This window comes from Gekko japonicus, unplaced genomic scaffold (assembly GCF_001447785.1).
Source record: "Gekko japonicus isolate JY-2015 unplaced genomic scaffold, Gekko_japonicus_V1.1 scaffold542, whole genome shotgun sequence".
NCBI classification, from domain to species: Eukaryota; Metazoa; Chordata; class Lepidosauria; order Squamata; family Gekkonidae; genus Gekko; species Gekko japonicus.
In genome coordinates, this window is record NW_015163104.1 from 443,606 (window position 1) to 470,063 (window position 26,458).

Here is a 26,458-nt window from a genome sequence, read left to right on the forward strand (position 1 = left end):
CTGAAGTGTTTGTGTATGAAATGGCAAAGAGATTCCGGAAGGGAACCGGTTCTCAAACGGGTTCTGTCTGAAATGACAGACCAGAACCCGTTTGAGAACCAGTTCCCTTCCGGAATCTATCACCTGTCTGAAATTCCCCTGTATTACAAACGTTAAGACAGTAGTAAAGCAGGAACTCATTAGCATAATAGGCCACACCCCATGCCTTCTCTTAGCTGTGGGGAGCCCAGGCAAACCTTCCCTGATCCTTCCAGGGCCCCCCCTGGCTTGCCCGCCTTGGAGTTGCTGGGTGGGAGTGTCGCTCTCCAGGCCTTCCCTCTGTAGCCACCAGGCCTGTAGCCAGGATTTTTTAATTTGGGGGGGCTTTAAATACGTCAGGGGGCACCCTGTGCACACACCCCCAGGGAACACCACATATAAAATAAAAAATTGGAAATCACAGAGCCTGGGCTGGATGGGAAGTGGGGGGCGTGGCAGTAAATTGGGGGGCCAGGCCCCAAGATGCCCCACTGTAGCTACAGGCTTGGTAGCCACGCACACACAGAGGTTTGGGCTGTAGTGGGCGTGGCCAACTCTGAAGCCAGCTGGAACTCCGTTCCTGTGCGTTCCTGCCCAAAAGTAGCCCTGGTTATAATCAAAGTTACAACTTACAAAAATATGTTTTAACATTCATATTTTGTCTACTTGAAATTGTAATCTGTGTTATAAATTTACAAAGTTAATCTCAATAAAAAAACCTATAAATTTAAAAGAAGAAGAAGAAGGCGGCACTGCAAGGCCTGCCTGTCTGCCAGGGCATTTGAGGGGGTTTGAATGGCAGGCATCTTTGAAGCTGGGAGAGATCTGGGGTTGGCTATTTTATTTTTGGTTTTAGCAAGGAGATGTGTTTGTTATTGTAAGCAGCCTTCAGCCTTGAGGAAACAGGGAAACATGGTGTGAGTCTCTTAATAAATAAGTATGACAAATAAATTCCTTTCAAAGTGCATATTTTTATTGTTATATTTGCTTTATTGTTTTAATCCTACCAATAAAATGTTAATGAGGGGGAAAAAAAAGGAAAAGAGGGCTCAAAGTGGTGCTGGCAACGTCATCCATCCCAGAAGCCTCTCTTGGGCTGCTGCCCGGTCTTGGCTGCTTTGAAGTGCAGAATGAGAATCTCCCTGTATCCCCGGTCTCTCTTATGGATGCTTAGGCTTTGGGAACAGCCTTCTTGAGAGGTGTCTTAGAAAACAGATATCACAGTACCTATTTCTTGCTGGTGGTGAGGGAAGGCAGCGTGGTATAGCCCGATCTCATCAGATCTTGGAAGCTCAGCAGGTGTAAGGGAGCTTGGTACGTGTAAGGGGGACCACCAAGGAAGGCAATGGCAGACCACCCGAGCTTCTCACGTGCCTTGAAAGCCCCTTGCTAGGGTTGCAACTTGACACCACTTGACACACAAACACATTACTTGCGCCGTCTTGTTGCAGCGGCACACTACCTATGGTCGGGAAAATATTGTTCGCTCGCTTTATTTTTTAAATCTCTCTACTGCTTTTCTGTAATGCATCACTTCATTTTAGTTGCTTCTGTCTAATCCTCTACATTTTGACTGATCCTCTGAATTTTGTCTGATCCTCCAAGCCGAGAGGGACCCAGCTTTTTCATGCCCGCAGGCACCTTTAGAATTCTGATGTAGAGTAGTGGGCGCAGCCACAAAATGGCTGCCACAAAACAGCTGCCGCAGGAGGCGGAACCAGCCATAAAATGGCTGCTGCAATCACACAGTGAAGGTCCTTGTGCTGTAGCTGTGTGGTCACTGCTGCCAAAACAACGTTTTGAGAGCCAGTTTGGTGTGGTTGTTCCCTCTAAGCTGAGTTAGTGTGAGCTAGCTCACAGTTTTTTAGCCTCCGGCTCACACATTTTGGTCTTAGCTCAGGAAGGAGGGCTCCAGAGCAGACTCATTGATGCAGTAGCCAAATCACTCGCTCACAACTTGAATGCCATCAGGTCATGAAGTAGGATTTTTGCTCACAGACTTCAGAGCTTAGAGGGAACATTGGTTAGGAGTGTGGACTCTAATCTGGGAGAACCGGGTTTGATTCCCCACTCCTCTTCATGCAGCTGCTGCTGTGACCTTGGGTCAGTTACAAGTTCTTTCAGAGCTGTTCTCTCACGAGCAGTTCTCGAGAGAGCTCTCTCAGCCCCACCTACCTCACAGGGTGTCTGTTGTGGGGAGAGGAAGGGAAAGAGATCGTAAACCACTTTGAGACTCCTTTGGGTAGCGAAGGGTGGGGGGTAAATCCAATCTCTTCTTCTTAAAAATCTGCACAACCAATCAAATCTCAAATAGCCAATCAAAAGCCTTGTTGGGCAAAAGTCTCATCTGACCTTGCCCGTTTTCTAAAAACACTTGGTGGGCACCAGGAAAGTTGTTGGCAGGCACTATGGTGCCCACGGCACCACATTGGGGACCCCTGCTCTATCATATCCCCCTTAGTTGTCTTTTCTCCCTAACCCTAAAAGCTGCGGTGGCTCAAGTGGTTAAGACGCTGAACTGCAGGCTGGAAGGTCGGTAGTTCAGCATTTTTAGACCCGACTCTTTGGCTTGGAAACGGAGATAAACACTGCAACCCTAGAATCGGATTCGAGTCTTTGCTCATAGGAAAGGTGCTCCAACCTCTTTGATCATAATAATCCCTGTTCCTGACGAAAGCAAGAAATTGCAAGTAGATAAATAGGTACCACTTCAGTGGGAAGGTAACAGCGTTCCGTGCGCCTTGGCATCTAGTCATGCCGGCCACATGACCACGGAAACATCTTCAGACAGCATTGGCTCTTCGGCTTGGAGATAAACGGAGATAAACACTGCAACCCTAGAGTCGGATTCGAGCTTTTGCTCATAGGAAAGGTGCTCCAACCTCTTTGATCATCTCAGTCACCCTGTTCTGCACTTTTCCCAGCACTGTAATATCCTTTTTGAGGTAAGGCATTCCAAAATGGGCTGGACTATAGAGCTACACAGGAGCATTACAATGCTTATAGCAAGAGCAGTTCAGCAGTGAAATCGGCTGCCTAGGGCGGTGGTGAGCTCCCCCTCCCTGGCAGTCTTTAAAGCAGCGGCTGGACAAACACTTGTCAGGGATGCTCTAAGCTCATCTTGCATTGAGCAGGGGGTGGGACTAGAGGGGCTGTATTGGCCCCTTCCAACTTTATGAGTATATAGCAGTTTTATTTTCAGTTCCTTTTATAGTGAAGTGCAGCTGAAGTGTGTGGATTTGATCCTCTTAAGCAGGAGGCCTCTGTTTTTACAGGTTCTTATCACCTTGGTTGGGTATGTGATTCCAAAGTGTTACTGATACAAATAAAGCAGTTTATTGGATAATAGTAATGCAAAAAACAGTGGGAGGTGTTAAAGGCACTCCAGAACATTGTTTTGGAAATCAAAATATAGAAATACCACACATTTATTAAGAACATAAGAGAAGGCAATGTTGGATCAGGCCAGTGGCCCATCCAGGCCAACACTCTGTCACACAGTGGCCAAAAATACCAGGTGCCATCAGGAGGTCCAGCAGTGGGGCTGGGACACTAGAAGCCCTCCCACTGTTTCCCCCCCCCCAAACACCAAGAAGACAGAGCATCACTTGCCCCAGAGTCCCTCTCTATACCTTGTGGCTAATAGCCACTGATGGACTTCTGCTCCATATGTTTATCTAATTCCCTCTTGAAGCCGTCTATGCTTGTAGCCGCCGCCACCTCCTGTGGCTGTGAATTCCACGTGTTAATCACTCTCTGGGTGAAGAAGTACTTCCTTTTATCTGTTCTAACCTGACTGCTCAGCAATTTCATTGAGTGTCCACTTCTTGTATTGTGAGAAAGGGAGAAAAGTACTTCTTTCTCTACCTGCTCTATCCCATGCATAATCTTATAAACCTCAATCATGTCACCCCTCAGCCGTTGTTTCTCCAAGCTAAAGAGCCCCAAGCGCTTTAACCTTTCTTCATAGGGAAAGTGTCCCAACCCTTTTATCATTCTAGTTGCCCTTTTCTGCACTGTTCCCAATGCTAGAATATCCTTTTTGAGATGTGGTGACCAGAGCTGTACACAGTACTCCAAATGAGGTCGCACCATTGATTTATACAGGGGCATTATGATACTGGCTGATTTGTTATTAGTCCTTTCCAGGCCAAAATGCCTCCAGAACACTACAGAGCAGGCCGGAACAGGGATGAAACAAATAACAGTATAGCAAAAAAATGGCAGGATGCGTTAAAGGCACTCCAGAACACTGTTCTGGAAATCAAAACACAAATATTGTGCACTTATTAACCCTTTCCAGGCCAATGCCTCTGGAACACTGTGGAACGGGCCTGAACAGACATTAAACAAACAATACTACAAAAAAACAGTGGGATGTCTTACTGACACTCAAGAGCAATATTTTAGAAATAAAATTTAGAAAAAGCTGAACGCTCACACTTTTATTAACCCTTTCCAGGCCTTTGACATATCCTATTATTTACAGCACCCAAATGTCAAAAAATAATAATACAGTTCCAGAAGCATTTTGGCTGAAAAGGGTTTAATAATATGAGAGATATGCTTTAGTTAAGATAAGTGGGAAGCCACAAGGACTTGTGGGAGGAATCTCATTTTCCCCTCCCCCATTATTTCCTCTTTCGCTCTCCTGAAAACCCTACACCAGTTTGGTGTAGTGGTTAAGTGTGCGGACTCTAATCTGGGAGAACTGGGTTTGATTCCCCACTCCTCCACTTGCAGCTGCTGGATGACCTTGGGCAAGCCATAGTTCTGGCACAGCTGTTCTTGAACAAGAGCAGGTTCTGTCAGAGCTCTCTCAGCCCTACCCACCTCACAGGGTGTCTGTTGTGGGGAGGGAAAGGGAAAGGAGTTTGTAAGCCGCTTTGAGACTCTATTGGGTACTGAAGGGCGGGGTATAAATCCAGTCTCTTCTTCTTCTTTTTCTTCTCATAGCATCTCCCCTTTTCCGGCTTCCTTCTCTTCTTCTAGTGTTGCCAGTATCCAGGTGGGGCCTGGAGATCTCCTAGAATCACAACAGATTGCCCAACTGCAGAGATCAGTTCCCCTTCAGGCTGTTAGTTCCAGATTCAGAATTCCAATATTGGGACAGAATGTAAACCTGCACTTTGATGCATTGTTTGGGTGAAACTTGTTTTTGATAATAATTGACACTAGTATTTATATAAGAGTATAGAAAAAATTGAAAAAAATAAAAAGCACAAAATTGATCTACCTTAAACATACATCTATTATTCTAGATGCTATATACCTTTGCATATCTTCCTACCACTGTGACCCTCCGTTTTGCATTTTCCAACCTGGACGTTGGCAACCATTTGAAATGCATTGGAGGCGTAAAGCGTTAAGGAAGAGGTAGATTGTTACTCAGATGTAAGCGGCTCTGCGTTCATTTGGGGACTTACTCCCAGAAAAGGTGCGCAGGATTGCAGAGGAATAAGGGTCGGGGGAGGGGGTAGTTGAAGTCAGGATAGATCCGGAAAAGAACTAGAAGCTGTTGAGAAAGAAGCCGGGTTGAGCCACCACTCTTCACGCTTTATCCTCGCATTTGTGTTCTCGGGCTGGGAACTACATTTACCACGAGCCCTTGCGATCCCCAAAGAGGTTCCCCCCGACTCCCCCCCCCTTGCAGATAATAAGGAAGAAGCAAGTCGTTTTTCCTAGAGAAGACAGGAAGGCTAAGAGAGGTGGATACTGAAGCCGCATCTCTCTTATTCTCAATTCCTGGAGGAGATCTGATGGACTTGAACAGGGGTTCTTCTCCTCCTCCCTGGCTTGAGGGCGACTTTGGCTTTTGTATGTCTGAAGGAAAGGTGAGGGGATTTTTTGTTTTGTTTTAAGACTTGTGGAGGGAAGGGAGTAGCAGAGGTAGGAAGGAGGCTGGCCATGGGAGCGCACGTGGAAGAAGAGGCAGGTTTCTCGGGATCACAACTCCAGCTTGGGAGATTCCTGGAGTTTTGTGGGCGAAGCCTGGGGAAGGCAGGGTTTGGGGACGGGGGGGGGACCTCAGTGGGGTATGATGCCATAGAGCCCTTCTCTCCAGGGGAAAGCAGCCCTTTTCTCTCCAGGGGAATTGATCTCTGTCGGAGTCCAGGGGGGTACCTTTAAGACCAACATAGTTCAATTCTAGGAGCTGCGGTGGCTCAAGTGGTTAAGACGCTGAACTGCAGGCTGTGGAAGGTTAGTAGTTCAGCAGTTCGAGACCTGAGTGTGCCGCATGACGGAGTGAGCTCCCGTCTCTAGTTCCAGCTCCTGCCAGCCTAGCAGTTCGAAAGCAAGAAATTGCAAGTAGATAAATAGGGACCACTTCCTAGTTCCAGCTCCTGCCAGCCTAGCAGTTCGAAAGCAAGAAATTGCAAGTAGATAAATAGGGACCACTTCGGTGGGAAGGTGACAGCGTTCCGTGCGCCTTGGTGTTTAGTCATGCCGGCCACATGACCACGGAAATGTCTTCGGACAGCGCTGGCTCTTCGGCTTTGAAATGGAGATTAGCACTGCAACCCTAGAGTCGGACTCAACTGAAGAAGGGTGCATGGACACAAAAGCTTCTACCTGGTATTGAACTTTGGTGGTCGTAAAGGTGTCCCCCCCGGACTTCCAACTTTGTTCTGCTGCTTCAGACCAACACGGTGGCCCTCCTGGAGATCAGTTTTAACACTGGGAGAGCTCCAGGTCTCACCTGGAGGTTGGCAACCCTAGGTTGGGGGGCTTGTTCTTTCATGCAACCAGCTGGAGTTTATTCCAGATACTAACGATCATTCCCCTATGTAGTTCTTTACAATTAAAATATATCCCCCGCGTACTTAATATAGTCATTGTCTGTGGTACTTTTATGATCCTTCTCTTCCTTTTAAAGAGTTTATAATTCTTTTTAAAGCCCAAATCCCTTGAGGTGCAGGGAGTTACTTAAGGTTCAAGGACATGCCATCCCTATTGCAGCTACTACAGAATGCACAAATGTTGAGATACATCTACGGAGAACCATGTTCTCGCTTGGTATTCTGTAAGCACCATCTTTAGCCTACACAGACACACCGATCATTCTGGTCTGAACAGGCCTTAGGTTTGCTGGGGGGGGGGAGCAGAACAAAAGACATTATGGCCCCGGTCACACGGGCCGGATATCGCGGGGGGGGGGCGTGGCTAATTGCCCCAGTGCAATTTGATCCACGATTACGCGATCAGACGCGCCGGCGGCACACCACGGGTCCTTCCGTCGGCGCCGGCGGGTAAACAAGGGACCAGAGGGGAAAGCCGCGCGCTGGCGCGATCACACCACGCGAGTCTGGAGGCAGCCCGTGGCAAACGTTTACTAGTACTTTGGAGGTACTACTTTTTTAACGCGCATTTTCGGCGGTAAGCCACGGGTGCACTCCACTTCCCAGATGTTGGGGTGTGATCGCGCCCGGATAATCCGCCCACCGTCCGTGCATCTCCCGCGGCAACTTTGCCGTGTGACCGGGGCCCATGATTGTGATTAACACAAGCAATGTTTGCTGAACAGGACGCATAGAGTAGCTTAGTACTTCTGTGAAGGAGCATTACATGAAAATGCCACCTCTGTGGAATTGTACAGTGAAACACGGAAGATAATATTTCCAGGGCCTGAAAAAACAACTCCAATTTTTATCACTCTTAGTTGATGGGTTTAATTTCCGTCAAATTGCTGGTCTACCTTCTTCCCTAAAACTCAGGGATAGAAAGGCATGGTCCAGTGGGAAATGTTTCCCTCTTTCAGGGGCTCCCAATGTCCTTCGAGGAGGTGGCCGTGTTCTTCACAGAGGAGGAATGGGCTCTGCTGGATCCAGGTCAAAGAGCCCTCTACTGGGAAGTCATGCAGGAGAATTACGAAACTGTGGCCTCTCTGGGTAAGGATCTTTTCTGTTTTATCACGAATACAGAAGAGAAGGGATCAGGGGAGCCTCTTCCGGGGCCCTTGTTTTCATGATGAAGTCTCATCTGGCACACAGAAAAGAAGGGAGCTTAAATATCTCCACATGTTTCTGTGACTCTAAATGAATGCACTAAGCTAGCTATGTAAACTTGTGCTGTAAGAAGAAATCTCAAGCAAACAGAGGGGGGTGCAGTATGATATGGATGCACACAGAATAGAGTTACTGCAACCAGTGCATACAACAAACATGTATTAACTATATTAATGCTTTTACAAATTGTATTCACAGAAAGATAAAGCCAATGTTAATAAAGATGGATGGATGGTGAGACGAACTCCCCCGGAGTTGACATTCGTTTCGATGATAGTCTTTTTCACATCAAGCAAATGTGTCTTCATAAGGACATGGGTCTCCCAAAACTGATTCTTTCTTAACTCCCATGCATAGTGAAGTTATTCATAAGATGTTCTCAAGCATAATACCAAATAATACCTATAGGCTGATCGGCCCGTATTTGGTATTATGCTTGAGAACATCTTATGAATAACTTCACTATGCATGGGAGTTAAGAAAGAATCAGTTTTGGGAGACCCATGTCCTTATGAAGACACATTTGCTTGATGTGAAAAAGACGTATCATCGAAACGAATGTCAACTCCGGGGGAGTTCGTCTCATCATCCATTCCATCTTTATTAACATTGGCTTTCTCTTTCTGTGAATACAATTTGTAAAGGCATTAATATAGTTAATACATGTTTGTTATATGCACTGGTTGCAGTAATTCTATTCTGTGTGCATCTATAACAGTATCCAGCAGAGCATCTTATGGATCAACGCCTCAAACAATGACTCTGTAGAGTTACTCTGGTCAGAGTTGCGCTGTGTAGAGTTATTCTGGAGATCATCCACTTGTTTCTCTGGAGAAGAAGAAATCTAGCAATGGCGAAGGCTCTGTTCAGGACTGGTTGTCCACTGTAAGAATGTAAGAAGAGCTCTGCTGGATCAGACAAGTAATTCATCTAGTCCCACATCCTGTCTCACATATTTATTTATTTATTTATGGACCACAAACACCAGAGCATAGAGGCTGAGGCCTTCCCCTGATGTTGCCTCCTGTCTCTGGGATTTGGAGGATTAGTGCCTCTGAATATGGAGGTTCCCCTCAGTCACCATGGCTATTAGCCACTGATAGACCTCTCCTCCGTGAATCTAACCCCTTTAAAAAGCTATTTATTCCAGTGGCCATCACTACATCCTCTGGCAGTGAATTCCACATCGTAATCACTCTCTGTGCAAAGTAGTATTTACGTTTTGTCTCTCCTGAACCTCCTGCCCAACAGCTTCATTGGAGGCCCTGGAGTTCTAGTATTTTGAGAGAGGGAGAAAAATTTCTCTTTGCCAACTCTCCCCACCCCAAGCATATTTTATAAACCTCTATGATAAGTCCCCCCCTTAGTTGTCTTTTCTAAACTGAAAAATCCCAGACTCTTCAGCCTTTCCTCATTAGGGAAGGTGCTTCAACCCCCTAATCATCTTGGTTGCCCCTCCCTCTGTCCTTTTTCCAACTCTGCAATGGCCTTTTTGAGATACGGTGACCAGAACTGTACACAGTATTCCAAATGAGGCCGCACCCTAGATCTGTTCAGGGGCATTACAATATTGGCTGTTCTATTCTCAGTCCTTGTGTCAGACAAGACTGCTGGACTAGATGGAGCTCAGGTCTGATCTAGCAGGACTCTTCTAATATCCTTATCCTGTCCTAACTGAACGCATGCTAGCAGGTCGCTGCGCTCTTGTTCTCCAGTGTCTGGGAATTTAGAAAAAAGAGAAAACTAAGATTGGACAGGACAGGTTTATAAAATTATCCATGGGGTAGAGAGAGTTTCCAGGCTGATTGCTAGAGCATCGGCCGGCAACATGCCTGACGTGATGACGTCACTTCCGGGTGATGTCATCGCACTGGGCATGTCAGCCCGAAATGGGCACTTTGGGGGTGGGGTTCCCCCTGCTGGCCTGATCCAGACCGGTGGGTTGGGAGCCCTTTGGGTGGGCAAACCCCCGCCACCCTGGGGGACTTGGCAGCCCTAGATATAGAAATGGTTAATTAAATAGGGGAGAATTAAGACAGGGTGCAGTACAAACACGCAGGGCAAAACACCCATGGAAAGAAATTGCCTGGAGAACAATGACATTCCTTAATGCAACCATCTGACTGAATTCCTACCACTGTTTGAATGCCTGATCCTCTTCAGGTCAGACTCACCCCCACCATGAGGTGATAGATGAGTGCCCTCCAAAAACAGCCTCACCGCTGCCCAGCTTCAGACAACAAACACCCTCTCTCCCTTGCTGTCTGTCAAAGTCCTGCCTTTTCAACAGGAACTGTCTGCCTGTTTTTCCTCACCAGGCCCAGTCTTGAGGCTTGGAGGGTGCCTGGGAAATGTAGGCCTAAAGGAAAATTTGCAGCAAGGCCCAAGGCCTGTATGTGAGGGAAAGGCCTTGCTCGTTTCCAACCTTCCAGGAGACAATCCATTTCTCCACACCTTGAATAAAACTTTGTTGGTCTTAAAGGAGCCACTGGACTATTCTATTGAATGTAATTGTTTTGACTATGTATCAGTGGTTGGGTGAATGGGTAACTGTTTACTTAAGCGTACATAGGTTCTTTGCCGAACATCATAGCTTCTTTTCCAAATGAAGGTGATTCCTTCTTTATAGAATCACTATTATAATGGCATTCCTTGGTATCTTATTGTTGATGATAATGTGTTTGCCTGTTTGGTGTAGTGGTTAAGTGTGCGGACTCTAATCTGGGAGAACCGGGTTTGATTCCCCACTCCTCCACTTGCACCTGCTGATGTGACTTTGGGTCAGTCACAAGCTCTGGCACAGCTGTTCCTGAAAGGGCAGTTTGTGTCAGAGTTCTCTCAGCCCCACCCACCTCACAGGGTGTCTGTTGTGGGGAGGGGAAGGGAAAGGAGTTTGTAAGCCGCTCTGAGACTCCAAGTGAAGGGCAGGGTATAAATCCAATCTCCTCCTCCTCCTCCTCCTCCTCGTCTTCGTCGTCTTCGTCTTCTTCGTCTTCGTCTTCTTCGTCTTCATCTTCTTCTTCGTCTTCTTCTTCGTCTTTGTCTTCTTCTTCTTCTTCGTCTTCTCCCATTCCTATCAAACAAAAACTTTTCAGTAAAACTCAAGTTAAGAAAAGCATTTCTGTCCCATTCTCTCTCCCCCCGCCTCCTAAATTAACACTGGAAAACAACCTACCCTGAAAGTTAAGCCCACTGTCTGCTCTTCCTTGGAGGGCTCCAGAGCAACTTTGGACAACGGAAGTAACAAATTCCCTCCCGTCTCCACTTCCAAGGTGTCCTTGACCTTTTCACTTGACCCTACCAAGATGTCCTTTTCCAAGACACGGCTTTCATTGTGCAAATTACCATTCACTAGTGACTCTACCTGCTAAGTGCTATTTGTTTCCTTTGATTCTTATATGCCTTTCGTCTCTCTTTTCCAGCAGCAGATCCTGTAAATGTGAAAGGGCTCCACAGCTTTGGATGTGAAAACAGCTTCTGTTGGAGTAGCCAGCTAACTATACGTCAAAGGATTCATACAGGGGAGAAGCCGTATAAATGCTTCGAATGTGGGAAGAGTTTTGGTCAGAATAGGAGGCACATGGTACATCAAAGAATTCTCACAGGGGAGAGCCCATATAAATGCTTGAAGTGTGGAAAGAGCTTCTCTAGTAATCACTGCCTAACTGTACATGACAGGATTCACACAGGGGAGAAGCCATATAAATGCATGGAATGTGGAAAGAGCTTCACTCAGTATAGCTCCCTGATTACACATCGCAGGATTCATACGGGGGAGAAGCCATATAAATGCTTGGAGTGTGAAAGGAGTTTCTCTCAGAAGGACTGTCTAATTAAACATCAAATGATTCACACAGGGGAGAAGCCATATAAATGTTTGGAGTGTGGGAAGAATTTCAGGCAGTCTGGCTCATTAACAGTACATCGAAGGATTCACACAGGGGAGAAACCGTATAAATGTTTGGAATGTGGAAAGAAGTTTGGTCAGAAGAGGAGCCTCATGGTTCATCAAAGAATTCACACAGGGGAGAGCCCATATAGATGCTTGAAGTGTGGAAAGAGCTTCTCTACTAATCGCTACCTAGCTGTGCATGACAGGATTCACACGGGGGAGAAGCCATATAAATGCGTGGAATGTGGAAAGAGCTTCACTCAGAATAGTGCCCTGACTAAACATCGAAGGATTCATACGGGAGAGAAGCCATATAAATGTTTGGAATGTGGAAATAGGTTTGGTCAGAAGAGGAGCCTCATGGTTCATCAAAGAATTCACACAGGGGAGAGCCCATATAAATGCTTGAAGTGTGGAAAGAGCTTCTCTACTGATCGCTACCTAGCTGTGCATGACAGGATTCACACAGGGGAGAAGCCATATAAATGCATGGAATGTGGAAAGAGCTTCACTCAGAATAGCGCCCTGACTAAACATCAAAGGATTCATACAGGGGAGAAGCCATATAAATGCTTGGAGTGTGGAAAGAATTTCAGGCAGAGCCAGAGCCTTACCTCACACCAGAAAGTTCACCCAGAGAAAGAGCTACACAGTCACAGTTAGCATGCAGGAAACCAGTGAAGGCTGCCACCTTGTCTTGGTTGTGACCATCACTTTTTTAAAATAGCTGCCCATGACAAGGCCCATCTCAGTTTATAGAACCTTCCAAAAAACTGCAAACAACCACAAAGAAAAAGCAGTCAAGCCTTTTACATATCAAAGTCTTGCCTTCCCCACCTTGCCTCAGTATGCTTCTCAGTTTGGAGAACTGTACTTGCACCCCTCACCACCAATTCTAGATTAGTGTCTCCCTTTGAAGCTTCTCTGTAGGAAAACTGCCACTCTTAGGTTAGCATTGGAATATCTTGGAAGATTAAAATGTTTTCCTGCTGGTTTCAGAGTATTTTTCATGTCAGGTTTATGTCCATTCATTCCTTTTGTGTAGAGACGAGCCTGTTTGTCCAATGTAGAGAGTAGAAGGGCATTGCTGACACTTGATGGAGTATATAATGTTGGAAGATGAGTAAGTGACTGTAATCTGACATGGTATGTTTACGAGTAAATGAATAAACCTAACATGATAACATTTGGTTAGGCCGAATTACGTTAGGTCCAATGATTTTGGTGTTAAGTGTGTTGGCATCTTGGTTTACTACAGGCTGGGGGGGGAATCTTGTTAAAATAGTAAAATGAGTTGTATAATAATAAAAATGGTAAATGTTTCTTTTTGATGTGATTTTTGTATTTGACTTTTTGGCTTTTCCTTGTTATGATTTGTTAATGCATGCTTATGTGTATTTGTTCTGTGACTGGAAGAAAATGAATAGTTTGTTTCAGTTCAGTCTGTTATTGAAGCATTTAAACTTTGCTTACCTTCTTCTAAGATCTTAAGGAGGTTTACCTACTTGAGAAAGCTTTGGATGCTGTTAAAAGAAGTATCTTCTGTTTTATATCGTTTGGGGTGATCTACAAAGGCTTTCAACTTAGCTTTTTCGATTCTTGTTGACCTCTGTGGTTAATGGCTGCCTGCTTGCAAACCACAGCTCAGAATGCTCCTGACTGTAGCATCACAAAGAAAAGAGCCCTATTTCCTGTTGCAAGGAGATTTTATCAAATCCCTGTCTCCTCCCACTTAAGCCCGGTCATCCCAGATCAAGGAAGTTTTTCCTGTCGCTGCCAGGAATCTGCTTTTATCTAGCATTTTATACCTCCAAACCTCTGCTCCCTGCTTGGAGAAAGGGGGTGGGAGAATTTTTATTTATTTTATTAGGTTTATACCCCGCCCTTCCCGCTTTACAGCAGGCTCAGGGTGGCTTACACTGGTTAATACAAAACAATTAAAATCACCTAAAATCATTTCAGTTGAAACAATCATGAATGATAAAGTGCTGTGTGACGACCTCTTATTTGGGGAGGTCTAGTTTTTCTTTTAAAATGTTCTTTATGTTTTATTCTGTAGGGTATTCTAGCTGCCACCAGGAATTTCTATAAATTCCAATTCTTCTCTTTGCTTCTGGGGTTGGTATTGTAGCACTGGGTCTAGGCCTTTCGAGGAACTATGTGGTCTGTGGAAGAATTCTTTACTTAGCTGGTAAACTTGAAGTAAATAGGATTTATTTAACGAAAGTATAAACACGAGGGTGAACAAGGTAAACAGTACTGGGAATGATTTGACCAAATGCTTGGTGTCTCTCACAAGCCTCTCCTCTACTGACAGGGAGGATAAAGCCACTTTGTAACAATATTTCCTGGTACTTTTCTCAAGCTCTCAGCTTTCAATTGTAACTCTTATATCACAGACTTAACCGTCTGCTTAACACAGAGACTTCAGGACAAAACTCATATATTAACTGCTTTTAACACAGCACACTCTGCTCTCTCTAACTGTTTTACTCAACTCCCTGTTTAACCGTTTAACTCAACTGTCATACCTCACAGACACACCAGATAGACATTCCAATCCTCCACACAGCATCCATTCCAAAAACCCTCCCCCTCTCTGTCACTCACCAATCATACCACTTGCTTGCTTCCAGCATCCTAGTCTGTCATACATCCATACAAACCACTTTTAAAGACACACACACACAAAACATGAAATCGTTACATGCTGCATAATGAGTTAGTTGTTATAAGACGGCGTACTTAAGAGTGTACACAAGATCCCACCATTGTTCCACTCCTGATCTTCCTAATACACGGGCGGCGCAGGGGGAAGCTGGATCATTTCTTTATCTCAAACCCATTAGCTGAGGTACAAGCGAACTGACTCCTCCTCTGCCTAGAAGGAAAAAAACCCTTTCAAAATACCCAGTGGAGGCTTTTGCCCCTTGCCAACCTCCCAGGAGAAAATGCATTTCACATTGGGTATAAGCTTTGGTGTGCAGAATTCTGAAAAAGTGTGCGTGCACATGAAAGCTTACACCCAGAATAAAACTTTGTTGGCCTTAAAGGTGCCGCAGAACTTAAATATTAACTCTTACCATCTTGTGCTCTCGCTTGAGAACTCTTAACTCAGAACCTGGGATCTGAACTGGCAGAGACTGATCGAGAGAGAGATCTTGGAGTTGTAGTAGATAACTCACTGAAAATGTCGAGACAGTGTGTGACTGCAATAAAAAAAGCCAATGCTATGCTGGGGATTATTAGAAAGGGTATTGAAAACAGATCAGCCAATATCATAATGCCCCTCTATAAATCAATGGTGCAACCTCATTTGGAATACTGTGTGCAGTTCTGGTCACCACACCTTAAAAAGGATATTATAGCTTTGGAAAAATTGCAGAAAAGGGCAACTCGAATGATAAGAGGGTTGGAACACTTTCCCTATGAGGAAAGGTTAAGGCGCTTGGGGCTCTTTAGCTTGGAGAAACGACGACTGAGGGGTGACATGATCGAGGTTTATACGATTATGCATGGGATAGAGCAGATAGAGAAAGAGGTACTTTTCTCCCTTTCTCACAATACAAGAACTCATGGGCACTCCATGAAATTGCTGAACGGATAAAAGGAAGTACTTCTTCACCCAAAGAGTGATCCACACATGGAATTCACTGCCACAGGAAGTGGTGGTGGCTACAAGCATGGACGGCTTCAAAAGGGAATTAGATAAGCATATGGAGCAAAGGTCCGTCAGTGGCTATTAGCCACAAGGTATAGATAGGGGCTCTGGGGCAAGTGATGCTCTGTCTTCTTGGTGCTTGGGGGAGGGCAACAGTGGGAGGGCTTCTAGTGTCCTGGCCCCACCGGTGGACCTCCTGATGGCACCTGGTATTTCTGGCCACTGTGTGACACAGAATGTTGGACTGGATGGGCCTTTGGCCTGATCCAACATTGGCGTCTTTTATGTTCTTATGTAACCCTGCAATTAGGGCCTGCCTGGTCTCGCCCTTCTGCTGGTAGCCGTGGTTGCCTGCCGTGCCTCAGGAGACGCACGGGTGATGGAGGATGCATCGTTCTGATGCCATGACACTACTTCCAGCATGACCCTGGAAGTGACATCATTGTGATGCTCCCGGACTCCCGCAAAACTCTACATCTGCATGTTCCTGAGCTGGCAATCCTGTGTTGTGATAAGGGGGGGGGGAGGGAATAAGGAAACGCATCAGTGCTGAACATTTAGCAAGATAAAAACCTCAGGATACCGAAACTTGTTCTGACTGCTGCTGATGGGAAGGCGTCTCTTCTGCAGGGCAGCTGATGGCATTGTGGAGTAATATATATACCGGTATTTGTTTGATTCAGGTGGGCAGCCTGGTCCAAGTCCAGTGGCACCTTTGAGACCAACACATTTTTATTCTGGGCGTAAGCTTTCGTGTTCACGCACGCTTCTTCAGGTACATTGAAATAGAAGCTACCAGTCCATACGTATAGGTAGAGGATGAGCAGCAAATTGGCATAAGCAATATAAAAGGTGTTTAATAGATTCAAGGACCAAACTGGAATAACAAGCTTAGCATATATGATCATCATTTGTTTGGGTTTAATTCCAAGGGACATCGTAGTGAAATAAATAAATACATCAAAATAGGAGATACATGGGCAGACGCACCCTTGTGGAGTGTGGAGAGTAATTACCTGATACCCTGTTGTTACACTCCGTCTGTCTTCTATCAAGCATGGAGGTTGTGAGGATTCGTTGTGAGGACAAAATGAAAGAGAGAGTGGGAAAAGCTGCTTTGAAGCCACACTGGGGAGATCGGCAGGGTACGTAATACTAACAAGATCAATGTTCCCTCTAAGGCATGGAGCCTTGTGAGCAAAAATTCTACTTCATGAGCTGTCGGCATTAAAGTTGTGAGTGAGCAATTTGGCTGCTGCATAAATGAATTGGCTCTGGGGCTGTCCTTCCTGAGCTGAGACAAAAATGTATGAGCCAGAGGCCAAAAAACTGTGAGCTAGCTCACACTAACTCAGCTTAGAGGGAACACTGAACAAGATGTGTCTTTCTTGGCTTGCAAAAGCCTTGCACATGGGCAACTTTGTGTAGGAGCCGCAGGGGCTCGCCCCGCTCACTGCGCTCACCACCCACATAGCTCGCTGTGCTTGGGAAATTATTTTTTATTTTAACAAGTAGCTGATTCACATCCAATTAATAGTCCGGACGACTTAATTTTGTGAAAATTATTCTCGTCAGCCAAGAAGCTTTAGAGACTGCCAGAGGATCTATGCACATAAGTCCCACTGAGAGGGCAACTTATTTTTAATAGTGTAATAATTGTAAATGAGGTGTTTGACCTTTCCACCAGCGGATCAAGCAAAAATGTCAGTGAGTTAAGGAATCCGATTGAAACAAAACTGTTTTAATCAGGCAAGCACTTAAGAGATACAAACATGTTAATTCGTCCTAACGGGCCAGGGCTCTTTTTGTAGAAAAAACCCAGCAGGAACTCATTAGCATAATATGCCACACCCAATAGCAGGAACTCACTAGCATATTGGGCCACACCCCTGACAGCACAGCTTATTAGCACATTAGGCCAAACCCCCATGTTACCAGAAGTGTGGTCATCCAGCCACACCCACCTTTTGCTTCTTATTTTTACCTTGTTTGTTGTCAAAACCCAGGGCTTTTTTGTAGCAGGAACTCCTTTGCATGTTAGGCCACACACCCCTAATGTAGCCAATCCTAATGAATTTCTGCTGTTGGGTGTGGCCTATTATGCTAATGAGTTCCTGCTGGGCGTGGCGAGCCAGCCGGAACTCCGTTCCTGTGCGTTCCTGCCCAAAAATAGCCCTGCTAACGGCTATTGAAATAGTGTGTACAAAGAAAACCAAATCTAACACTTCTCAAATGTAACTGAATGCATGAGGTTGAAAAGCATCAGATTTCAGTGATCTTTGAATGCTGTGAAATATTCAGAAGCCTAGTGTATACATACATACATACATCCAAACACACACATATCTCACCTATTTTTTCCTAAGAGTCCCTTCAACAAAAGTTATGGCCCAAAGAAAGAACCTTAACTTCGGTTGCTGCAAATACCATGGGGATGGGGGTTTTGTGGGTCAGGATGTTCTGATTCCCTTCAGTTTTCCCATAATCATCCTGAAACTAGAAGCAACTTCTGAGATCCCTACCACTATTTTCGATGTTAAGTCCAGCACAGAGAACTTTAGCTTCATCTATGAAACTTGATGAAGCTGCGGTGGCTCAAGTGGTTAAGACGCTGAACTGCAGGCTGTGGAAGGTCGGTAGTTCAGCAGTTCGAGACCCGAGTGTGCCGCATGACGGAGTGAGCTCCCGTCTCTAGTTCCAGCTCCTGCCAACCTAGCAGTTCGAAAGCAAGAAATTGCAAGTAGATAAATAGGGACCACTTCGGTGGGAAGCTAACAGCGTTCCATGCGCCTTGGTCATGCCGGCCACATGACCACAGTCTTCAGACAGCGCTGGCTCTTTGACTTTGAAACGGAGATGAGCACCGCAACCCTAGAGTTGGATTCAACTGGCTTTCGAGCAAGGGAACCTTTACCTTTACTTTTTACAAAACTTAATAGGAGCTCCGAATACTGAATTCTCCGAATCTCCTCTGGTATGGCTCCGAGTCATTCTCGTTGCAGGAGAAATAGCCAGCCTGAGAGGCAGCTGTGTGTTGCATCTCTGCATGAGTCACAGAGAGCCAGTTTGGTGTAGTGGTTAAGTGTGCGGACTCTAATCTGGGAGGACCGGGTTTGATTCCCCACTCCTCCACTTGCACCTGCTGATGTGACCTTGGGTCAGTCACAAGCTCTGGCACAGCTGTCCTTGGAAAAGAGCCGTTTGTGTCAGGAGTTCTCTCAGCCCCGCCCACCTCCCAGGGTGACTCTGTTGTGGGGAGGGGAAGGGAAAGGAGCTTGTAAGCCGCTCTGAGACTCCAAGTGAAGGGCGGGGTATAAATCCAATCTCTTCTCCTTCTCCTTCTTATGACGGTCTCCTAATTCGGAGGTAAGTTCAGAACAGTGTGACTCTTCCAGAAACTCAGGGATGTGGGGTTGGGAACTTCAGTGTGAGGGGCATTCTTATTCTTTCAAAATCTAAAACAGTTTTGGATGGTGCAGTTGTTTGGCCCTTCTCAGTTGAAATCAGAAAATATTTTGTCAGCTATAAGACTCACTGGAAAAGGCAATAATGCTAGGGAAAGTTGAAGGCAGCGGGGAACAGGAAGGCCCATGAGATGGATTGACTCAATGAAGCCACACGGGCCCTCAGTTTGCAAGACCTGAGCAAGGCTGTTAATGATAGGATATTTTGGAAGTCATTAACTCATAGGGCAATTTCGCACTAGAGCTGCCTCACGGCGCAGCCACCGTTTGCCCTGACACTATTTGTCAATTTCACACCTGAGGCTGCGGGGCTGCATTTTGACCTGCGGCTTCGCCCAATTTCCTCCGCAGTTTCGTGATCCTCAAAAACCAGGAGTCAAAATGCAGCCCCGCAGCTTCGGGTGTGAAATTGACATATTTGTGTCGGGGCAAATAGCGACTGCACCGCGAGGCAGCTCTAGTGCGAAATCACCCATAGAGTCACCATAAGTCGGAAGCGACATGATAGAACGTAACACACACATATGGCCCCAACCTGGTAGAACTCTCTGCCAAATAGCATCAGGGCTCTGCGGGAACTTATGCAATTCCGCAGGGCCTGTAAGGCAGAGATGTTCCGCCAGGCATTTGGTTGAGGACAGCGACGGTTAACATTATGGCTGGCCCCCTACCTGGACCCCTATAAGAGCTTACTCCCCCACTGGACGTGTGAAGCACCCACAGACCAGACATGGGAGGGAGCTACAAAATTTTCACCACTTGTTTTTAATTACTATATGTTGTGGTGGCTCAAGTGGTTAAGACCAGGGCTATTTTTGGGCAGGAACGCACAGGAACGGAGGTACAAAAAATCAAAGGCACAGATATAGAATGGGAGGGACTTGGCTTGACAGCAGCACATGTGAAAGGGATCTAGGTATTCTGGTTGATCACAAGCTAAATATGAGCCTGCAGTGTGATGTGACTGCGAAGAAAGCTAATGCAATCTTAGGATGCATTAACAGAAGCATTGTGTCCAGATCATGGGAGGTGGTAGTTCCGCTCTATTCTGCTATGGTCAGGCCTCACCTGGAGTACTGTGTCCAGTTTTGGGCACCACATTTTAGGAAGGATGTTGACAAGCTCGAGCATGTCCAGAGGAGGGCAACCAGGATGGTGAGAGGGTTGGAATTCAAGTCTTATGAGGAAAGGCTGAAAGAGTTGAGTATGTTTAGCCTGGGAAAGAGAAGGCTTAGAGGGACATGATTGCAGTCTTCAAGTATTTGAAGGGCTGTCAAGTAGAAGATGGAGTGGATCTATTCTCTCTTGCTCCAGATTGCAAGACTAGATCCAATGGGTGGAAATTACAAGGGAGTTGATACCGGCTAAATATCAGGAGAAACTTCCTAACTGTAAGAGTGGTTGAGCAGTGGAACAGACTGCCTCGGGAGGTGGTGGATGCTCCTTCACTGGACGTTTTCAAGAGGAGGCTGAATGACCATCTTTCGGGTATGTTGTAGGGCTGTCTTTTGGCTATGCCCCTGCAGAGTGCAGGGGGTTGGACTAGATGACCTGAAAGGTCCCTTCCAACTCTAACATTCTATGATTCTATGCAAATTAAGTCTGTTCTTCACAGAGAAGCTCTTTTCACACTCCAGACATTTATATTGACTGGTTGTGTTTTAACTGATGTTTTATATTTTATTGTGAATGTATACTGCTTCTCAGTTCTTGGAAGCCGCCCTGAGCCTGCCTAGCGGGGAGTGAAATAAATAAATAAATAAATATGGCCTCTCCCCTGTGTGAATCCTTTGATGTACTGTTAGTGAGTCACTCTGAGAAAAGCTCTTTCCACACTCCAGTCTTTTATATGGCCTCCCCCTTGCGTGAATTCTTTGATGTTGAGTTAGGTGTCCACTCTGAGAGAAGCTCTTTCCACACTCCATGCATTTGTATGGCTTCTCCCCTGTGTGAAGTCGCTGATGTATACTAAATTTATCCTTTGAACTGAAGCTCTTTCCACACTTCCACACATTTTGAGAGAAGCTCTTTCCATACTCCAAGAATTTATATGGCTTTTCCAGTATGTGAATTCTTTGATGTCTAGTTAGTTGATTATTGTGAGAGAAGCTCTTTCCACACTCCAAGCATTTATATGGCTTCTCCCCTGTATGAATTCTTTCCCCCTAGCAAGCAGGAAGCAGACTCGGAGTCAGCGGGCAACTAGGTGCGGACTCTCCCTTCCCTGGCCGGGTCTTTTTAAGAAGACCCAGTGAAGAGAGGGGGTGGTGGCCACACAGCCTCCTCGCTGCTGGCCGAGATGAGTCTTCTTCCTGCTAGCAAAGAGGTAAGAGGGTGGTGAGGAGAATAAAGAGGATTGGCAGCAGCTCTTCCCTGGCTTAGTGCAGCTGGAAAGAATGAGGGAAAGCGATGCCAACTGTGTTGGGCACTTTTGAGTGCCGGGCGCGGCCAAGCCAGAGGCGTCAGGGTATATTTTTTTGGGGAGGGGGAGCTGTTGCTTTCCCTGCTGCTGCTGCTACCGCCACTGCCTCGTCAGTGAAGTGCTGTCTTCTTCTCTCTCTGTCCCCACCCGGGACAGACTGTGTGGACCTCCATTAATTAAAGGCAATTTGATTAATTTGATCAACTGCCCCCTAAGAAATTTAAATGCCCCCCGAAGGAAAAAAATCCAGGCTATGGGCCTGCACAGTCCTCTTACCCTATACTTGGTACTTATCCTAAAGGATAGTTAATTACGATAGGCCAGCATTACTTCAAATGGCAGTAGTTTAAAGTTCAGAATTCCCTTAGTTCTCCAAGTTGGGACTTCTCCCCATTGTCCCTCACCACATTGGCAAGTTGGCATCTGAAGGTGAAGACTGAGTCCTGTATGGCTTCTGCCCATCCAAGGAACTGTCCAAGATGAAAAAGCAGAGAGCTTCTTCCCCATGTCCTCGGCGATGTTCCCTCTAAGCTCCAGTGTTGTGAGCAAAAATTCTACCTTGAGAGCGAAAAAAGCTAGTAGCATTAAAGTTGTGAGTGAATTGACTATCGCATAAAGTAGTTCTTTAGAAGATTATTTCCATAACCTTGTAAAAAATCTCAGAATGAATTCTTTTAAAACTATATTTAACCTATACTTCTTAGTGTGCATGCCCACAAAAAGCTTATCCCAAGAATTAAACCTTTGTGGTCTTAAATGTGCCCCCCTGGATTCAAACTTTGTTCTGTTGCTTCAGGCCAACATGGCGGCTGACCTGAACTGATCGTCCAAATGTTTATTTACTACTACCTTTCTCACAAAGTAGGACCCAAAGAGGCTTACAATAAAAGGCATCCTTAACTGATATAACAATACATTAAGCCATGCTAGAATCTCTCGTGATATAAGCTTTTTTTTTTCTGGCACAGAGGTGGGCACAGCTGAAGAGCTGGCCTCTCTCAGCCCTGGCTGGAACGCTCTCCTCAGGCGGCGGCAGACTCCTGGAGGCAAGTGTTGATGTAATACATCAAGCCCAGAAGAAGGCACTTTCCATACTTCTACATTTATAAATAAACACGATTGGTTAATAGCTGTTGGTGGGGAAGCAGAAAAACCAGGGTGGCACAGTGGTTCGGAATGGTGGAGCAGCGTCTGGGAGACCCAAATCCCTACCCTGCCATGGAAGTTCACTGTATGGCCTTGGCCCAGTCATACCCTCTCAGCCTAACTTATTTCACAGGGTTGTTGTGAGGATAAAACAGAGGAAAGGAAAACACTGTAAGTCTTGTTGGGTCCCCACTGGAGAGAAAGGCAGGATATAAATGAAGTAAATGAAGAAATAAAATGAAGTGGAAAGTGGAGACAGACTGTAGATAAAAAGACAGGTCAGTGGAATTTTGTATTCATTCACCATCTTTGAAGGCCCCATAAGGGTCTCCTTGTTAGGCCAGCAGAGGAGGAGAAGGAAGAGGAAGAAGAGGAGGAGATTGGATTTATACCCCCCCCTTCACTACCCAAGGGAGTCTCAGAGTGGCTTACAACACTCCTTTCCCTTCCCCTTCCCACAACGGATACCCTGTGAGGTGGTGGAGCTGAGAGAGCTCTGACAGAAACTGCTCTTTTGCAAGAACAGCTCTTATCAGAACTATGGCTTGCACAAGGTCATCCAGTCGGTGCAAGCGGAGGAGTGGGGAATCAAACCCAGTTCTCCCAGATTAGAGTCCATGCACAGATACTTTTGGGAGGCTTGCTAGCTACGTCACTTTGCATTTTTGTGAAGCATTTTAATAAACACACTTCATTAGCCCAGCAGTGCCAAATCTGCATATGCCTTTCCTTCATTTTACCTGTGTCAAGATCTTTGTAACTGCTATTTCATAGGGAAACTGATGTGTAGGATTACACCCTTTGGGAAGGGTCTTTATTGCGTTTAAGGGTTAATACTCTTTTTTCTTTTCTTACATGGTTCTAGTATAATTTTTAAAAAATATGTAACAACTAGCAACTAGTAAACAATCAAGTTTATTTGTTTACAACCCAATGGTTATCACAAAACAAAATTCCATTCAAAACCCAAGAGAGTACCATACTTTTATAGACCATATAAACCATTCATTTCACCATAGTTACAAAACCAAACAGAATGACAGCCTATTCAACAATTTTGCCCAGAGCCAAAATGATCTGTGATTGAATCTCTGGGTGGCTAGTTTAATCTTTAAAAGCAGGTACAGGAGAAGAGAGGCGCAATTCGGATTGGGATCATCCCAGTAATCTCCTTGATAGCCACTAACCCCCTTCCCAGGTATGTAGCCCCAGGACAAAAAGACCCACAGGGACTAATGGTTTCCATACCAAAAAGCCTCTGATGCAGAGCTTTCAAAGGAACAGAACATATGATCAGGGGTCGTTTCGTAGAAAAAGAGCTAGGGGAACTCATTAGCATAACTTATTAGCATATGCCACACCCCTGACATCACCGGAAGTGTGTCATAAGGCCACACCCCCTGACATTACCGGAAGTGTGTCATAAGGCCACACACCCCACCCCCAACGGTCCCAGCCGCTGCCGGCCTTGCCGCTCCACTGCCGAGCCCCATGAGGGGCCCGGCGGTGGACCTGCAAGGCTGGCAGGAGTGCAAGGAAGCCCCGGGAAGGCCCTTCCTGGCTCAGGCAGGCAGGGGTGGGGAGAGGCAGGGAGGAAGCAACTTACCCTCCTTCTTCTCCTGCCTCCTCCTGGCTGAATGAGGGCCAGAAGCGGGGCGGCTGGAAGCAGGGGGCGGGGCTTCGTCATGTGCCCCGCCCCCGTACCTCTCCCGGGGGAACTGCAATCCCCCGCGATCCCCCCCGAAATGACCTCTGCATATGATTTCATCTGATATTGCCACAAATACTGTCCCCATTTAATATTATTGAAACGCAGATACAGATTCAATGAGCTCCAACTCATGAAAACTCATGCTGGAATACACGTTGTTAGTCTTTAAGGTGCCACTAGACTTCTGTTTTATTTTGCCACAATAGACTAACATGGCTACCCTTCCAGAATTTTCTGAACCATACCTTTAGACTCCTAGTTCCTCCAAAATAACTGATCAGATGAAGTTGCCTTATATCGAGTCAAACTCATGGTCCATCAAGGTCAGTCTTGCCTTCTCAGACGGGCAGCAGCTCTCCAGGGTCTCAAGTAGCGAAGAAGAGATAGGATTTATACTCTGCCCTTCACTACCCAAAAGAGTCTCAGAGCAGTTTACAATCTCCTTTCCCTCCCCCTCCCCACAACAGACACTCTGGGAGGTAGGTGGGGCTGAGAGAGCTCTCTGGAGAACTGCCCTTGAGAGAACAGCTCTGAAAGAACTTGTGACTGACCCAAGGTCACACCAGCAGCTGCATGTGGAGGAGTGGGGAATCAAACCCGGTTCTCCCAGATTAGAGTCCGCGGTCCTGACCACTACACTAAACTAGCGGTCTTTCACATCACCCACTACCTGATCCTTTTAGCTGCAGATGCCGGGGATTGAACCTGGGACCTTCCGCATGCCAAGCAGATGCTCCACCATTGAGCTGTCACCTCACCCAAGTTTAAAAAAATAATCTTTTGAGCTATTTTGTATGAAGATGTTATCACAGTTTGGCAGTTTCAGGGGCCTGAAGAAGGACCTCCACAAGCATGAGGCCAAGGGCTGTTCACATCCATGCCTGTGGTGGGCCTCTTAAGGACCCCTGTACCTGCCCAACTCTGATAATCCCAAACACTGTCTCTGTCAGACAGCAGAACTCAAGAAGCCAACAGCAGTCTCTTTAGCAAGCCTCAAATGGAACAGCTGCTCGTTCGACTGCGAACTGACTACAAACCGATGAAGCGGATGTATCCTGAGTAAAACCATCGGCCTATTGAGCTAAGTATTGTCTACTCTGACCGGTAGCAACTTTCCAGAGTTCTCAGAGGTCTTTCAGGATCCCTTGCTATCTGATCCTTTTAACTGGAGATGCTGAGGACTGAACCTGGGACTTTTGTGCGTGCAAAACAGATGCTCTATGGGCCCTCCCCAAGTCATTATAGAAAGCTGACATGATCCAGCATATACTCACATCCTCATATTAAGCTACATGATTCCAGATCACCCTTGCAAAGAAAGAAAAAAAGATACCCCCCCCCTTCTTGGTCTTTACATATGTCAACTATATTCACAGAACCTTTTCTCATTAAGCCCCATCAAAATGCCTCTGGCTTGGACAAAGGCTTCAGCATGATAACCTTTAAAGAGCCATTTCAAAATGTTTTTTTCAGATTTGTGCTCCTTGTACCCTCTTAATTTTCTGCCTGTTCAGGGGATCGTTAAGTCCTGTGACATTTAAAGATCATAATTTCTTTTTGGAAAAAAAAACTGTCTTTAAATTACAAAGGAAAATGAGAGTGAATCTGAACCAACAAAGAAATAAAAGAATCTCCTTCCTCTTGAACCTAAGAATAAATAGCACTTACACTATCCCACAGATTCTGCAGAATTTTATAATTCAACATTAAGGATCTCATTTTATCCCATACTTCCTCATGAACAAATTCCTGTTTCCAGATTCCTGTTCTACTATGGCCCCTATAATCTGTCTCTTCTGAATCTAGTATTGCTACATTCCCTGCCTTCTTCTACTACTTTGATAATGATTGTCCATTATTTTTAATTAATTAATTAACAGCTTAAATGGAAAACACCATTAATACAAATGGTTTTCTTTATTCAACCTTCTTGTTAAAAACATCAACCCCCTTCTTGTAATTGCAGAAAGATCTGGGGGGGGGGAGCACTTTTTGAGTTATCCACATTTAAGCCTGCATGTTTCGTAAGAGTCTGGAACGATGACTGATTCTGAAACTTAACGGAAGCGTTCTAAGGAGCCTTATATTTGTTTGACTAAGAGCTATTAGTCTGCAAAGCAGAATCTGTTTCTCTATCA

At 45.7% G+C, this 26,458-nt stretch overlaps 2 protein-coding genes across 2 annotated transcripts in view; one reads left to right on the top strand and one right to left on the bottom strand.

Moving 5' to 3' along the window:
- LOC107106576 (zinc finger protein 2 homolog) overlaps positions 1-12,795 on the top strand; it is a 23,104-nt gene extending 10,309 nt beyond the window's left edge. The window contains exon 3 of the mRNA XM_015406757.1: positions 11,593-12,795. Within this exon, the coding sequence (XP_015262243.1) occupies positions 11,593-12,579 (987 nt within the window). The 3' untranslated portion in view covers positions 12,580-12,795. The remainder of the gene's footprint in view (positions 1-11,592) is intronic.
- The window catches only part of LOC107106589 (zinc finger protein 135-like), a 110,622-nt gene that overhangs the window by 69,545 nt on the left and 14,619 nt on the right, over positions 1-26,458 (bottom strand). Inside the window, exon 7 of the mRNA XM_015406770.1 lies at positions 20,806-21,202. Within this exon, the coding sequence (XP_015262256.1) occupies positions 20,806-21,202 (397 nt within the window). The remainder of the gene's footprint in view (positions 1-20,805; positions 21,203-26,458) is intronic.